The following is a 15,901-nucleotide window of genomic DNA, read 5'->3' as shown; positions in this document are numbered from 1 at the left end:
CCTGCCAGTCAGAAAGTCCAGGAGCCAGTCACAGAGGGTGGGGAGCAGACCCAGTGTGGACAGTTTGTGGGTGAGTTTGTGGGGGACAACTGTGTTGAAGGCAGAGCTGTAGTCAATGAAGAGGATCCTGATGTAGGAGTCTCCATTTTCCATGTGAGAAAGGGAATAGTGGAGGGCAGCCGCGATAGCGTCTGAGGTAGCCCTGCTGGGCCGGTAGGCATACTGCAGGGGGTCCAGGGTGTCCGGTATACTGCTCTGGATGCGGGCTAGCATCACGCTCTCAAAATACTTCATGATAATTGGGGTGAGTGCCACTGGCCTGTAGTCATTCAGGCAGGTGACCAGGCTCTTCTTGGGAAGGGGGACGATGGTTGTGGTCTTAAAGCAGGAGGGAACGATGCTCTGGCTGAGGGAGAGATTGAAGATGGTGGTGAGAACATCAGCCAGCTCACTGACACATGCCCTGAAAGCCCTCCCAGGGATGTTGTCCGGTCCTGCTGCTTTGCAGGGGTTGATCTTCCTCAGGACTGTGCGTACCTGGCCTGGTGAGACAGTTAGTGGAGGGTTGGGTGGTGTTTGTGCGCCTCCTCTCTGTGCTGTGGCTGGAGGGCTCAAAGCGGGTGTAGAAGGGGTTGAGGTCATCCAGCAGGCTGTCGGTGGAGCTGATGATGCTGGTGGTGGTCCTGTAGTCTGTGATGTGCTGCAGGCCTTGCCACATTCGTCCGGAGTCAGCAGTAGAATAGAAGCCATTCAGCTTCTCTCTGTCCTGCCTCTTGGCCACTGTGATGGCTTTCCTCAGTCTGTACTTTGCAGCTTTGTACTCAGTACAAACAGTCCTGCAGGGTGCCTTCAGTCTCTGGGGTCCAGAGTTTAATTTGTCTGGTGACAGGGTTTTAACTAGCTTAGATGCTTTTACTTTGATTTACTGCTGGGTAGCCTGTGAATTTTACACCAAGGATCAATAAATCTTGATTATACTGTATTTTGTTTTATTAACCTCTTTCTGAAAAGTACTAGGTAAGTTATCAAATAAATGTAGTAAGTACAAAGTACAATATTTTTTTCTCTGAAATGTAGTGAAGTTGAAGTATGAAATGAAAATACTCAAGTACAGCACTTGAGTAAATGTACTTAGTTACTTTCCACCTCTGGCAAAACGTTTGGCAATTCAGAACTGGACAGGTGTTACCAAGTAATAACATCAATGATGACAGCATGACGTTCTTTATCCAGCTCCAGGGCCCTGATAATACTGCGTGGATGTGAGCTCTTACAGTTATGAGTTGCACTTTTGGCTGCTCTGCTTTGCCTCACCCTTTGAGAGCCTAAGCTAATGTTCCCCCTTCCATATAAAACGCACAAATGCCAACTTCAAGATTGAATTGATATGATGTTAAAGCTTGCAACATATTCAACACATAGACTATTTTAAGAATTTTCCTGCAATGTCAGTCACAATGTCTATTGTACCAAAGATCTACAGTATAAAGAGCATAAGCATAGACAGAGCAACTGTAAACTGTTTATTGTCAAGATCACTGGTGTCATGGTTTAACAAATCAATGTAATGAAGCACAAAACACAGCAGTGATAAACATTTCACTGCGCATTTCATCAACACCTACTCCTTATAGCCACAGCGAGCAACTCTGAGCTCTCCTCTAGCAGAAGTTGCTGCATGGATGGAAGAGCAACACAGCTGATAAATTGTTTTTAAACACAAGAGCGGGCTATACTGGGGCAATTATCAAACTGTGTATGACATTTGAATGTGTAGAAATCCAGACAGAGCTGTGACCCTACCACTGATCGGTCACCCTGCAACGGTGGGTTCAAGTGAGATGCAGTCGTTTTCCTCTCCAAGGCACATTTGAGTCATGGCCACACCAACATGCTACTGTTAGGCTAGGACTTTCTTTTACACAGAAACAATCCTATGGCTCTGTACATATGTTGTGCTCACACCAAAGATGAATCATTTGATGCTCTTTGTAACACTGAGTAAAACTTCTGTACAAACATGGGGGTATTGTACAAAGTGGACAGAGGTATTTACTGATTTTTCACTGAGGAGGTTTCACACGCAAGGAAATCACATTTTTGTTTCTATCATTTCATCTCAGACTTTTAAAGCGATGCTTGGTACATTACAAAAGAAAGATTTCCCCTGATAAAGATGAAACGGTAAAGGTTGCTATTAAACTACAGCTCTACAGTAAAAAAGGAAAATAAAGGCACATGTACAGCGGGAAGTTCGTCTTCGTCAGTTCAGACTGAGAAGCTAGCAGCATTATGCAGGTGGTTGCTGATCACTCCTCCCTTCCTGGGACAGATGGCTTCTCACTGGTCTAATGGTCAGCTGTCGTGACTAGTTCGAACCACTGTCTGATTGCGTCACTCAGGGTCTCTGGCAAGGCGTTGACATCTCGCAGGATGATGTAGAAGGGAAAGGGGAACTCTTCCATGTAGGAGCGGATCTCTGGCAGCTCTCCTGGCCCTTTGAAGATGGGCACCTTGATGTCCAAGATGGAGTCCTGCAGCACAGCACCAGTGCTTAGTTACACTCTGTGTACACAGATTTTTAAAATTAAAGGGTCAAATTGGGCTTTGCTTACCCGTGAGTTGGGGTTGTCAAGTACCACAAAGATGACAAACACATTTGCGCTGCTTGCTGCATGCACAGCTGCTGTCACCCGCTCCTTTCCTTCCAGGAAAAGCCCCCTGCCGTCAGACACAATGAGCAGCAGCTGGGCCGTGTCTGTAGAGAAGAGCATGACATTAACTGGGGTCTCTGTGGACACCTGAAGGGAGCTGAACATACAGAAATATATTATCACCGAATAAAGTGACAGTTGATAAATAATACATTTGGTACCATATGCTTTGATTTCTGAATTAAACTGACAGTCGAGACACTGATGCATCTGAAACATCTGGCTTATGTTGTAAAAAACTGTGTTTACACTCAGTAAAGTAAGAAATCAAAAAGCAAAGTGATGTTGCTGCTTAAACTCTGGGACTGTACTTGGCACAGTGCAAACCAAAGAAGCCCCACTATAATGAATGTACGGGTACCTAACCTCTCCAGTCACAACGCATGCACCCATTCTCAAACCAGATGTGTATATTCTACAAAAGTCCTCATTAAAAAGATGGATAATCACTTTCCTGACCCCCCCCCAGCAAAATAAGCTCATAAGTACTGCAAGTCATACCTGAGTTTATTGATCCTGGAACCTGCTGTCGTGCTGCTAGAAACATTTTAGTTGAGGTCTCCAAGAACTACAGAGGACAGAGGTGAAGACAGACACATCACGTTTAACTGTGTGTATTGTGTGAAGCACCTTGAACTGGCTTTGTGGATGAAAATGTGCTATATGAAGTATTCTGTATGGTGGTTTAGAGCAGTGCTACACAAATAAATGAAATGATTATCTGTCAGTAACACACAGATCACAGAGAACAGCGGTGGATGAGCATTCCCACCTGTGCTATTCTGGTCTTCTTCTGCTGGAACTGACAGAGTCTGAGGATCCGAGCCCCTGACTCGTCGTTGAACTGCTGCTGGAAGGGGTGGAGCAGCTGCACCTGCTCGCCAAAACTGGATTCATAAGCAGACATTAGACATCAAATAACTGTATAGGCCGTGTAACATCACAAACCGTACATCTGACTGTGTCCACTTTCACTCTTGTCAGTTTGTTTCTTTTTATTTTGATGACCAGATGTTTGTCGCACAGTGCCACATTTCTTCATAACCTCATGTTTTCCCTGTGTTGCTGTTAATGCCATCGTATCACTTTGTATCTCTGTATCACCATTGTGCAAATACATGAATGTTCTTACCTGCACACAGACACCTGTCCTACCTCCAGCAGAGTGAGAGCGTTGATGATCACAGACAGGGATTCAAACGCCAGCTGCACCACACACAGGAGACAGTGGGCGGTTTTTTGTAAGACACTTCTTGGACTCTAGTTTGTATTTACCATATTCATCATGGTGCTTTGAGCATGATGCCTTCAGCAGAGTGAAAGGCCCTGCCCTGTCCTGTCCTCTAGCAGTACAACATTAACATGACTAGTAGCGTGAAGAACCAGTAATGACTTAGTTTCTCCAGTGATTCCACAGCTTTCTGAATGTGGACATATGAGGTTAGAGATCTGAGCTCTCTTACCTGTTTGGAGTGGTTGTCCACCATGCTGGAGGAGTCGTCCACAGCCAGACAGATGTGGTACTCTCTCTTGCTGGGCTTGGTCCTCCTCAGCCAGATCTTGTCTTTCCGGAACTGACTGGCAATGTAGGGGATCACCTTCCTCATGTTCAGACGCTTCCCTGTGCGGTAATCACCTCTGTGGAGCAGCGCAGCATCACAAACCATAAACCCAGCTACTGATCCATTCAACCTCTCCTGAGGTGACCTCTGATTAAATATACAGCCTCACCAGACACACAGTTAGACTTCCTCTCATTTCAAGCTTCATCATCACAAACAAAATCAAGACAAAACAATCACTAGGTCTCAGCAATTCCCTAAATCTTTACACAGCAGCTGTTGCGGTGTTGGTACTAACTTGAGTTTGGCGGCCTGTGTGGGCTCCAGGATCAGGCGGAGCTGCTCACACAGCTGCTGGGAGAGCGCCAAGGTCAGAATCTGATACTGATGCCACATGGAAGCTGCTGCATTCTCCTGCAACACACACAACAACACGTTAGTCACAAGTTAGAACCTTGGCGTCATAGCTTCATACCAACAGTAACACTGATGCCCCTTCCCAGACAGTTTTATGACTGTCACATGAAAGTCAGGGTGACTAATGAGCCAATGTGCCCCAGTGACTCTCAAGGGCTGTGTCCAAACCTGGTTCATGTCCTTGCCATGTTTATAGTTAGTTTACTTAACTGCAAGATTCCACTGAAGGCATTAATTAATGCTAAAAGTCTGTTTGTATGTCTCATGTTCTAACAGAACCATTACAACTCACTATTCCTGTCTGTCTGGAAACAGTCAGTCTCACCTCCTCCTGAGTTCCTGGAGCCAGTCTGTGCCAGGCTTCCAGCTGCAGCTCCATCTCCCTCCTGAGCTCCTCTGGGTCTTGTTCAGCCTTCTGCACAAACACACACATGGCTTTAAAGTAGAACTTTGGTAACTAATATATTTAAGTGTTTTCTTACTGTTTCCACAAAGTAATAGTAAGAGCAACAGAAGACCAAAGAAAGTTTGTGTAAGACAAGTAGAAAGAAGAAAGTGTTGGTCTCTGATATAATGGGTGTTGACCTGCACGGTGTCCGACAGCAGCTCAGGAACAGCATGAACTGAGGATTCTGTGTTTCTCTCTGCTCGCTCCTCTTCTCTGGGATGTCGTGGATCCTTCCATCTCTCCTTGTCCTCTTCCTGCCTCTGCACCTCCATTTCTCCACTGTCTACACCTGCACAAGAACAAGAGGCGGGAGAATTCTGAGGCTGTGCAGGTTTCACTAAACCAAAACTACAAATGCTGAGTGGAAGGAGACATGTTCCCACCTTTCTGGGAGGCCTTCATTGAGTCCAGCTGCTGTGGCTTCAGGTCCTGAACCTCACTGACTTGAAGATCTTCCTCTTTGTCATCTGTATCCATAGCGACACCCTCATCGGTCTGATCTTCTTCCTGCTCTGGCTGAGCCCCCACTGCTTTCTGCTGCTCTGCACTAGCTACATCTGGAGACAGAAAGACCCGGATATACCACTTTCATTCATGCACTTAAAGACCTAATCTGAGGTTACATTGAGAAATATTAAATGTTGTCCTACAACAGCTGCTGTACAACTGAAATTCCCATTCCCTTGGTGAGTACTGGGGTCACTGACCGTAGGTCTGTGTGTCGTAGGCTGTCTCTCCCTGGCTGATGTGCTCGTACAGGTCTGACTCCTGCTGAGCGTCACTCTGCCTGTGGTCCTCGCTTCTGTCCTTGCTGCTCTCGACGGTGCGCAGCCGCTTGTTTACGCGTTCATTGTAGTCACCAGTCGATCGCTCGTTGTCTGCCTGACCAGGTTTTCTCTTGAAGCTCTGAAACAACAATGAAATCAATTAAAAAAAAAAAAAAAAAAACCTGTGCTGTGATGGACTGAAAGACAAAGGGATGTGTAAGTGGAGAGTCATCAGAGTGAGATCCCTCAGTGTGGGGAGTCCTACCTGAGTCTTGCTCTGAGTCTGTGCTTTTGAAGCCATTCTTGCTGTCAGCTTTGACTGGTGGCCCTCTGATTGGCTGGCATCAGCTGCCCCACTCCCGTGCTCCTGGCAAACCAATAAAATTACAGTATTGGACATTTAAATGTTTTGTTAGGGGGAAAACTCAAAGGCGGATGCTGAACTGATCCATTCTTGAACAGACAGCAGCAGTTCTCACAAAGACCCGAATTGGCAGTCACATCCAAATCTCAGGTCTGTTTGTCAAAGAACTGACTTTAAAATACAATGGATGGTTTATGAAGCACTGAGTGGTTCAGCACCAAAATGCATCATTTACATTTGTGACCTGGTGCTCACTCACATCTAACAGTATCTGATGCTCTTGACATGTCGGCTTACTGTCCCTGAGGCAAAACAGAAACCTGGAGAAACAGCATTCAGTTTTTATCCACCACATAACTGGAACCAATTCCCAGAACAGTGAGATCTGATCCTGAACCTAATCAGCAGCATACCCTGTACTTCCCTTAATCATCACCAAGCATAGCCTTCGGGTTGACATGGACCGTCCTGCTTTGTTTTTCCACTGTTTTGTCTCTGTTGGTCTCTGTTTAGAGGAGGGAGGGGCTGCACCCCTCTCACACACACATTCAGCTGTGTGTTTACACAAAGTACTTCTAATGTTACTGCTTGAGGTGTGAAGGCATGAACATTTAACCAGTCACTGGCAACGTCTCTGCACATGCATCCGCTCCCTCCCTGCGTTCCTGGTATTTGATGTTAGTACTACATCCCAAAGGGTGCTGCCAGAATGCACCTCCAAAGAGGAGGCCCCATAGTGGAAACAAAGGCAGAACCAGTGACAAGTGTAATCACGATGACATGTTTCAGTAGGTTCTTATAATGGCAAAACCCCTAAAGTGATTTTGAAAAGCAGTGTGAGAAAAAGTGTTTGTTGAAAGGTGAAGTTGACCTAAGAGTTGAACTAAACTTCGTCATGAGACATTTCTAAATCTAAACTCCCTGCTCTCAGCTCAGTACTTTGTAAAGCTACTGACAATACTGCAGAATACTGCACAATAACTACACAACAAACTCCTATACTGTAATGGATGACATCCTGTCACATATTAAAATCAGTTATTCTGATATTTGATATATTGTTCATATCACAGTCTTAAAGGTTTGGAGATTCTGACCATGAGTATTTTGATTATATCACGCAAATGTAACCACTAGCCTACCAGGGACGGCCTTAACCCTTATCCTAAGGGTTGTCTTAGTTCACTGTTTCCAGTGTAACCACTTGAGACTAGAGAGGTGCTGAATGAGCTGCTTGAGTGAAGGGGGGGCATACCTCTTTGACCTGGTCTCTCTCTGATGCCTCTCCTGCCAGCTCCACTGCTGTGTCACTCTGGATGTTCTCCTCTCCAGTCTGACCATCTGTGTTGCATTCCTTCCTCTCAGCTGACTCTGGCTGCTCCTCTTCCTCGCCCCCACCGTCCTCATCTTCCTCCTGTGAACGTGAGAAATCATCAGGGCGAAGGACAGAACACAGCTGTGTGTGGAGAACATCTGTGTTCATCACACAGTGCACTTTGTTGACGCACGCACCTTCGGTTTGTGTCCTTTGTCACTTGGAACAGAGAGCTCTTCATCTCTCCCTGCCTCCTGTCCTCTCTCCTCCTCTTCATCTTCATCTTTCTTAGCAGATTCCCCATCTCCCTTTGCCTTCTCTTCTTCTACATCATCCTCCTCTTCAGCCTTGGGCTCCTGATACTTCTCCTCTCCTGGCTGTTCAGCCTGGCCCTCCTGCATCTCTTCTACTTCCTGCTCCTCCTCTCCATCCTTGTCTGCATCCTCTTCCTCCAGGTCCATGGCTTTTTCACTGATGTCAAAAGGATTCCCCTCTGACGAAGGGGAGCAGAAAACAGACTTAAATGCACAAACACTTTGACTTGACTTGATTGCATCTCAGGCAGAATTTCATAGGAAGATGCTGTATTTTACAATTAGTGCTAAAGGAAACTACATGAAGGATTTCTAAATGTTGATACAGGTCACATTATATAATCATAAAATACCGAAGAAAATAATTGATTGTGATAATCAGTCCTTGCCACACAATAGTCCACAGTGTAAACTAGAGTTCAGAACAAGCTTTTGTACACACAACTGCTCTGTTGACATTCCACTTCATTCTCTTCACACCACTGTCTGCATGTTCCACTCTCCGACCCACTGTCCTGTCCTGAAATTTCAGGGGAACCTGTCCTAGTGGTCTCAGAAACCTGTCAACCAAGTACTTCTGCTGCACTGTAGAGTCCATGTTCATCAACTTAAAATGAATGAGAAGCTAGTTGCCAATGGCCACAAGCACTTCATGTATTCCAGAACAATGTCCGTTTCTCTCTAGACAGTAATGCCAGGGTTTACAAGCATTTATTTAGTGGCAGCCCAACATTTAGCAGCAGATCTCACCATTACCCTCGTCCTCTCCATCGTCTTCATCTTCGTCATCTTGGTCCAGGTTGAAATCCTCGGGTAGATCCATGGCCTCAGACTCGGGTCTCTTGTCCTGCTGACCGTGGTAGGGATCCACTTCACTCTCATCAAACTCCCTCTGAGAAACAGCAAGAGTATGGATCAGACACAGCAAAGCCATAAAAATAAGAGTTGATTGGAAATGATGGAAATACCTGACAGCAATCTGGGATGAAAAAAATAAAAATGATTTAATGACTGCTGCACTGCAGTGACTGTGTGCAGGGAGGAGTATCTATGAACCTGAGATCCTAATTAAAGTACCTCATCCCCTTGCTCATGGATCTCTTTCCCCTCATCATCGATATGCTGTTCTTTGTCTTGGTTTTTCTTGTCTTTGTTGGGCTCTGCAGCATCTAGGTTGTCATCTTTGGCAACCAGCTCAGATTCACCCTAACAGAACCAAGAGGAATATTTGTTGGGCAGGTTATCAATTCATGTAAGCTCTATGTTTTCTTTTTCCAAAATTCTTCTACATAACCTTTGTGGTAATGTTGTGTCCTGTACCTGGTCCATGCCCTGTCCAGATTCCTCTTCTTTGTCACTTCCTTCCTCATCCTCATCCTCATCATCTCCCCACATTCTCTCATCCAGAGTGTCTGTCTGGCCTTCGCCCAGGTTGCCCATCTTTTTGTCCAGTTCCTCTTCATTATCTTCCGATTCATTGTCTTCACCTGCAAATGAGTAATAGAGGAATGCTCCTATCAGTGGTGGAGAAGGTTTCTAGTCAAATTCATTCTTTATTTTAGGTTAATACTGTCTCAAAATATCTGACCAGCTTTATGATAAAAGATACAATATGAAGGACTGACAGAGCTGGAAGAAAACCCACTTCTCCACAAGTCTGACAAAGATCCAGTGTTATTTACAGAGATGTATTTATTGCTGTAACCAGTTCTCAACCCACACAGTACTGGGACCAGTTGGCCATGTCACTCTTGAACCAGTCACAGTGACTGGTCAGAATGTGCTAATGCCAATATGATGTCTGAGTGGTTGCTCAAAATGAGACTTAATACAATACTTCTTCATTCAGTGGTTATAGAGAAAGTTAGCTGAAAAGCTGTGATTTAAATTCATGTGACGAAATCAGACTCCAGACCAAAACATTAGCTGGTTTAGTGACTGTCTGTGATGAATTACAGACATTGCTAGTAACTAAATAACCTGCATCAGTTACTGCAACACAAAGTATGCTAGCTGTAGGTTAATTAACACACAATGCAGCTACAAAAGATGGTCTTTTTAATAAGATATCTGTAGTAGCTGTGATGGTGTTGAAGCATGTACCCTATATGAATCTATCAGGACAGTGACCTTTGACTTGCTTTTAGTGGTGCTAGCAAAAGGAAATGGAAGTCAAGAGACAAAACCAGAAATAGAACAATCAGAGAAATGAGCCATCTGTATTACCTGGTTCATTCTTATCCCCATCATGCATCTGGCCATCAAAGTCCTCTGACATTTCAATGGCATTGTCTTCTGCCTTGATATTCCCTTCACCTTGTTGTTCTTCCTTTTCCTGACCCTCCTGGAAGGTGTCCTCCACCTGGAAGAATATGGCAGGAATACCATTACCATTACTCTGTAGAGTCAGCAGTTTCAGGTAATCACTGAGTGGGTTATACGAAATTAGTTTGGATTTTTATGCCTGTAGAAGGGACAATCTGAGCATTAGTACTGTCACAAACAGGTTAGAAATTTCACAATGGCCATGGCTGTTGCTGGCCTTGCATTTGGCCATGAAGCCTTCCATATGTGCCAGAGTTACATAGTCATGGTGGCTGGTGTGCCCTCATCAGATGTGATCTTATGAAGTGTTTCAGATCTGATGAGTGATGTCTGAAAATGTTTGCTAAGTCGTGTTCACGTGGGTGTGTGTTTCATGGATGTATTAAGAAGAACGGAGCACTTACTGAAGCTGTTCAGTCAGGCTAACAGTGCTACATGTAAAGTAACGCCAAGTCAAGTCAAGTCTGTAAGGTGTCCACAAGTGTTACTGGGTTAGCAGACTAAGGCATGTAATGTTTGGCTTGATGTATAAATTGTCAGAAAACACATGAGACTGATAGCTGGGTCAGGTGTTAGGAGCTTAGTATGTTCAGAACAACAATTTTTCTAATAAAATATTCATAGTCATGTTTTCATTTTCAGTTAAAATTTTAAAGAGAAAAGGCAAAGGGGAGTAAAATCACTAACTAGTCCCAGGTGAGCACTCCGTTGCTCATCAGCTCTTCTATTTAACCCCGGGGGAGATGAGGGAGTCCCCAACGGTCCTTGTCCATATAGAGGAATTTACACCACAATACTTTTTCACGACAGAGAAGGAGGCAACACACCATGTCTATGGGCCTTAGTGCCCTCTGAAATGAATGAAATTAAAGGCCAAATGCCCTTCAAATTATGAAATGTATGGCCTGATCACAGATATTTTGAAAGTGTAGAGACAGTGTTTTGTTTTATTTCAACATGCTTACTACTGCCACTTACCAATGGAGTTCACTCAAAACTCATGGTTGTCAAAAAAACCTCAGATAATAAAGACTATGAGGTGCAGATTCAGAAAAAAGCAGGTCAGAGGGTGCCATGTGCTGGACAGCCTGTTTAGTGAGCTATATGAATAATATCTGACTCGATCCTGAGTTAAGACTATTTGTAAGGGGAAAAAAATCCATTCATCACCTGATCTTCACTTTCGATTTTCTCACTGATGTCTTTGGTGCCCTCGCCCTCTCCTATACCACCACCCTCGTAGCTGTGAAACTCTGTGGCGCCTTCTCCATCTCCACCAGTCATCAGCTCCTGAGGCAGACAGAAACTCTGAGGAGAAATAAAGAATTATTTGGTCATTGCTTTAAGTTGCATTTAAAAATGAAAAAATGCCTGTATCATTTTGTTTAAACTATTTTACAGTGAGACTGAGTAACTGTTGTGTGTGTGTTTACCTTCCTGGCGAGCTCAGTAAAGATGCTGGCCAGTACATACAGCAGTTTGCCTGTGCTCCTGTGTGCTCCCAGTGACACAGCCAGGTAGTAACGCACCAGGTCTGAGTAAATCCCCAGCAGAGGCTCTATGCGCACCAGCATCCTGCACATTCTGTTCACCTCCTAAACACAAACACACACACCCCATTAAAGCCATAGTACAAACAGATGGTGATGTGATCAGAAGACATTAAGAGATTAAGATCAGGAGGTCAAAAGCTTCAGGTATGGGAAAATGTTTGTCATACTCTCAGTCATTTTAAAGTCCTTTTATGCTAGAAGTACCAAATATTTTAGTCACGAGGGGGTGCAGCACACTAAATTCTGCTGACAGCTCAGTGACAGCACAGCTCTTCTATATACCTGGAGCTGTGATGGCTGACAGGCATCTCTGTGTGTCCTTGGGCATTTCAGCAGCCTCTCCAGCCTGGTGCCAACACTTCCCACACACAGAGCCTCCACCTCTGCTTCCAGCTCCTCCTCCAAGAGACGAGTCAGGTGACCAGGTTTCAGCAGGTCCTCCACAGACTCTTCATCCTCCTTCCCCTCCTCAGCACCCTCTGAAAAATCAAATAGCATCATGTAATTAAAAATAACCAATTCATTAATATTAGTTGAGTCCTATAAATACAGTACATGACAAAGTCAGCTTCTCAGGAAATGTTTCAGAACCCAGACTCCTTTGTTGAGGTACTTTTTCCTGCTTACAATCAAATATATCCTTAACAGAGTCCCTGTGTGGTGACATATTTTCTTAACTCTGTCAATCACACCTGTGGTGTGCTGTGGCAATCAAACAGTTAAGAATATAATTCACAGCTTTTTGTAAACAATGTAAAGTCCTGTATTTTCAGTCAGTAAATACCTGGAGCAGCAGAAAAATATTTTAGATTATTCTATTATACAGTATATTCTATAATTCTATTATATTATTATGCTATTCTACTATAGTACAGCATTGCATTTGCATCCTATAACATGTAATGTAAATAGAGCTCAGACAGCATGAATATACTTCATTAATTAGTTAAATCATTAAATGCTTTAAAACCTCTTACCATCCACCCTCATTCAAACCAATTATTGTGCACAAGCTCAAAAATAATTACATAAAATAAAAATGTTACTGTTCTTCAGCCCTTTTCCTTACGCCCTGGTCTCATTTGGTGGTCAAACTCTAAAATTTACAGCCAAACTGTTACAGAGGCACAAAATGACATAAAACAGTTTTTTTTGTCTCACCTAATTTTTTTATATCACATAAATGGGCATTTTAAGGCCTGTAGTATTAGACATTGAGTAATAAACACTGTGGAGTAACATACACACATGTGAACCACTTCTTTTCCAAAGTAGATGATAGTGCCATTAGTTATCTACATTGCTGTCTGTGTTTTTTCCCCAAACAAACATCAATTTTGGCCAAAATTATGTTATAGTACTTGAAATTTTTGTACAAATGAATATAAGAGTATATTACAGATTAAAAGTGTTTATTCTACCAAAATAATTTGTACTCTGTAGCCTCGAAAGACTGACCATAACTCATTAAAAAGCCCTTTAACAGGGATTTAAACCGAAAAAAGCACATTTTATAAAGGTGTGTGATACCACTATGAACTTGTCATTTCAATGATGCTTCACCCTGTCAATCATTTTCTGCATGACCCTCCCTATGGTGAATTGCACCGAAGAAACGATCAGATGTCTCTGCCAAGTCGGTCAGCTGACCACACTGTCTGACATGCCTATTGATCAGTCAGAGTGTAGGTACATTTTACATGTAGGTAAATGGGGTGTTTTCTGTATCAGTGAAACTTACCGAGCACGACAATATTGAGTTTTACCCAACTGCATTAGCAGAACAGGATAAAACTACCCACCCCTGACCCCACCAGAAAAAAAAATAAAGAAATAAAGACAGCTGATCGAGAAGTTGATGGGTTTTTGAAGTTTTGCTCTGTGGCAGTGCATTTGTTGGACTAATGCTTGAGTGGGTTCTGTTCATTGGAATCTTGTGATAAAAACTGTGTCCAGCTTTAAGCATTTGGACAGACATCTGTGCTTCAAATCACAACAAACGGTATAGAGAGTATGCTGAAGTCCTGTTGCCAATCCTGACAGTCTGGGGTCCTGCCAGTCAGAAAGTCCAGGAGCCAGTCACAGAGGGTGGGGTGCAGACCCAGTGTGGACAGTTTGCGGGTGAGTTTGTGGGGGACAACTGTGTTGAAGGCAGAGCTGTAGTCAATGAAGAGTATCCTGATATAGGAGTCTCCATTTTCTAGGTGAGAAAGGGAATAGTGGAGGGCAGCCGCGATGGCGTCTGAGGTGGCCCTGTTGGGCCGGTAGGCATACTGCAGGGGGTCCAGGGTGTCCAGTATACTGCTCTGAATGCAGGCTAGCATCACTCTCTCAAAACATTTCATAATGATTGGAGTGAGTGCCACTGGTCTGTAGTTGTTCAACTTTCCTCTCTCTTTCTAATAATTTACTGATTTGTTAGTTTCATCTATTTTTGTTTTTATGAATATGTGTATACATATGAAAGTCACTTTCGGCTTTTTCCCGTTTAGGGGTCACCACAGCGAATCGTCACACTGACGACTTGCATGTTGACATTTTGCACAAGTTTTATGCCGGATGCCCTTCCTGATGCAACCCCGACTCGAACCCAGGCCAGAATATATGAATACATATAAACAGTAAAATACAATATATACAGTGGGTACGGAAAGTATTCAGACCCCCTTAAATTTTTCACTCTGTTATATTGCAGCCATATGCTAAAATCATTTAAGTTCATTTTTTTCCTCATTAATGTACACACAGCACCCCATATTGACAGAAAAACACAGAATTTTTGACATTTTTGCAGATTTATTAAAAAAGAAAAACTGAAATATCACATGGTCATAAGTATTCAGACCCTTTGCTCAGTATTTAGTAGAAGCACCCCTTTGAGCTAATACAGCCATGAGTCTTTTTGGGAATGATGCAACAAGTTTTTCACACCTGCATTTGGGGATACTCTGCCATTCCTCCTTGCAGATCCTCTCCAGTGCTGTCAGGTTGGATGGTAAACGTTGGTCGTCATGTTTAACATGTCATTTTGCTTCAGTGGCATTTTGGTCTGTTTCACCCAGATAGATGAGTCGGTGTGAAAATGTGGGAAAGATGGTCAAAAATGTGATTTAATGTGCTTCTCTTAAAAGCAGTTGTAGGTTTGGTGGTTGAATAAAAATGGGAAGGAGAAAGCTGTGTGACCACACAAAGCAGTTTTGAGTTTTGAGATTCAGTAAATTTGCCACTTCCCCTTTTTTTAACTGTCTTCTTTTTTATGTGGTGTCAAATCTGTGAAAAAGAAAACATTTGTTTGTACATGACCCGGTTGTACTTTTCCTCAGATGCCTGGTAATATCTAACATCTTCAGAATGAATCTAAATGGTAAATCATAATAATGTGGTTTATGATGACATATGAGTGCACTTTTCAAAGTACTCTACATCAGGATATTTCATTCTGACTGACAAGATGTACTTAACATGTACTTACCAAACAAACAAAAACACTATCTTTATAATAATGACCCTCATCAGTCAAATTAAATATTCTTCATATTTTATATTAGAAAACCAGACAGGAAAATGTTGTTTTTACTGCGCCAACCAAACCAGTGCTTTCAGATGAAGACTTTTAAAGTGTAGGTGAAAACTAAAAATCGACAGTATGAATCTTTCATCACAGGAACTCACAGGAATTGCACATTAAATAGTTTATTATTGAAAGAAAAGTGGATGAATAAATCAATTATAAAACAAACACAAGTGAGAATACATGGAGGACTGCAGACTTAATCTAAACGATATCCGGGACTCACCGCTCAGCAGGGAGGGATTTCATTCATGAAGTGCTGGAGGAAGAAATGGGAGGATGTCTGACCTTCGCTCCCATACTTATGTCTGTGACAGGAGGGTGTCCCTGTGTTGTTGTCAGGCCGGTCCGTCAAGCAGTTACCACACTGAAAAAGGAAAGGTCCTGTGTAAGAACAGAAATCCTGAGTAAAGCCCCTTTCACAAGACATTTCACAAGCTCAACCAAGCCGGCAGAAAGTAACATAGAGGCACAGGGTTGATAAAGTCAGTGATAAAAGTGACTCTGGTGAACTCAACATGTCCTCACCAGTATCTTCAAGTTAAAACCTG

At 43.2% G+C, this 15,901-nt stretch overlaps 1 protein-coding gene across 1 annotated transcript in view; it reads right to left on the bottom strand.

The window, feature by feature from the left end:
- Positions 1 to 1,516: 1,516 nt before the first annotated feature.
- Positions 1,517 to 15,901, bottom strand: part of mdn1 (midasin AAA ATPase 1) — a 107,206-nt gene continuing 92,821 nt past the window's right edge. The window contains 21 exon segments of the mRNA XM_020612888.1: positions 1,517 to 2,534; positions 2,616 to 2,758; positions 3,216 to 3,282; positions 3,487 to 3,601; positions 3,847 to 3,920; positions 4,178 to 4,352; positions 4,575 to 4,690; positions 5,019 to 5,108; positions 5,279 to 5,430; positions 5,525 to 5,698; positions 5,849 to 6,047; positions 6,174 to 6,275; positions 7,528 to 7,686; positions 7,785 to 8,080; positions 8,652 to 8,793; positions 8,979 to 9,107; positions 9,222 to 9,388; positions 10,128 to 10,263; positions 11,397 to 11,534; positions 11,660 to 11,821; positions 12,062 to 12,258. Of these exon segments, the coding sequence (XP_020468544.1) occupies positions 2,349 to 2,534; positions 2,616 to 2,758; positions 3,216 to 3,282; positions 3,487 to 3,601; positions 3,847 to 3,920; positions 4,178 to 4,352; positions 4,575 to 4,690; positions 5,019 to 5,108; positions 5,279 to 5,430; positions 5,525 to 5,698; positions 5,849 to 6,047; positions 6,174 to 6,275; positions 7,528 to 7,686; positions 7,785 to 8,080; positions 8,652 to 8,793; positions 8,979 to 9,107; positions 9,222 to 9,388; positions 10,128 to 10,263; positions 11,397 to 11,534; positions 11,660 to 11,821; positions 12,062 to 12,258 (3,119 nt within the window). The 3' untranslated portion in view covers positions 1,517 to 2,348.

The sequence above is a fragment of the Monopterus albus genome, unplaced genomic scaffold (assembly GCF_001952655.1).
Source record: "Monopterus albus unplaced genomic scaffold, M_albus_1.0 scaffold128.1, whole genome shotgun sequence".
In the NCBI taxonomy this organism is placed as follows: domain Eukaryota; kingdom Metazoa; phylum Chordata; class Actinopteri; order Synbranchiformes; family Synbranchidae; genus Monopterus; species Monopterus albus.
This window is presented reverse-complemented; position numbering and strand designations above follow the sequence as displayed.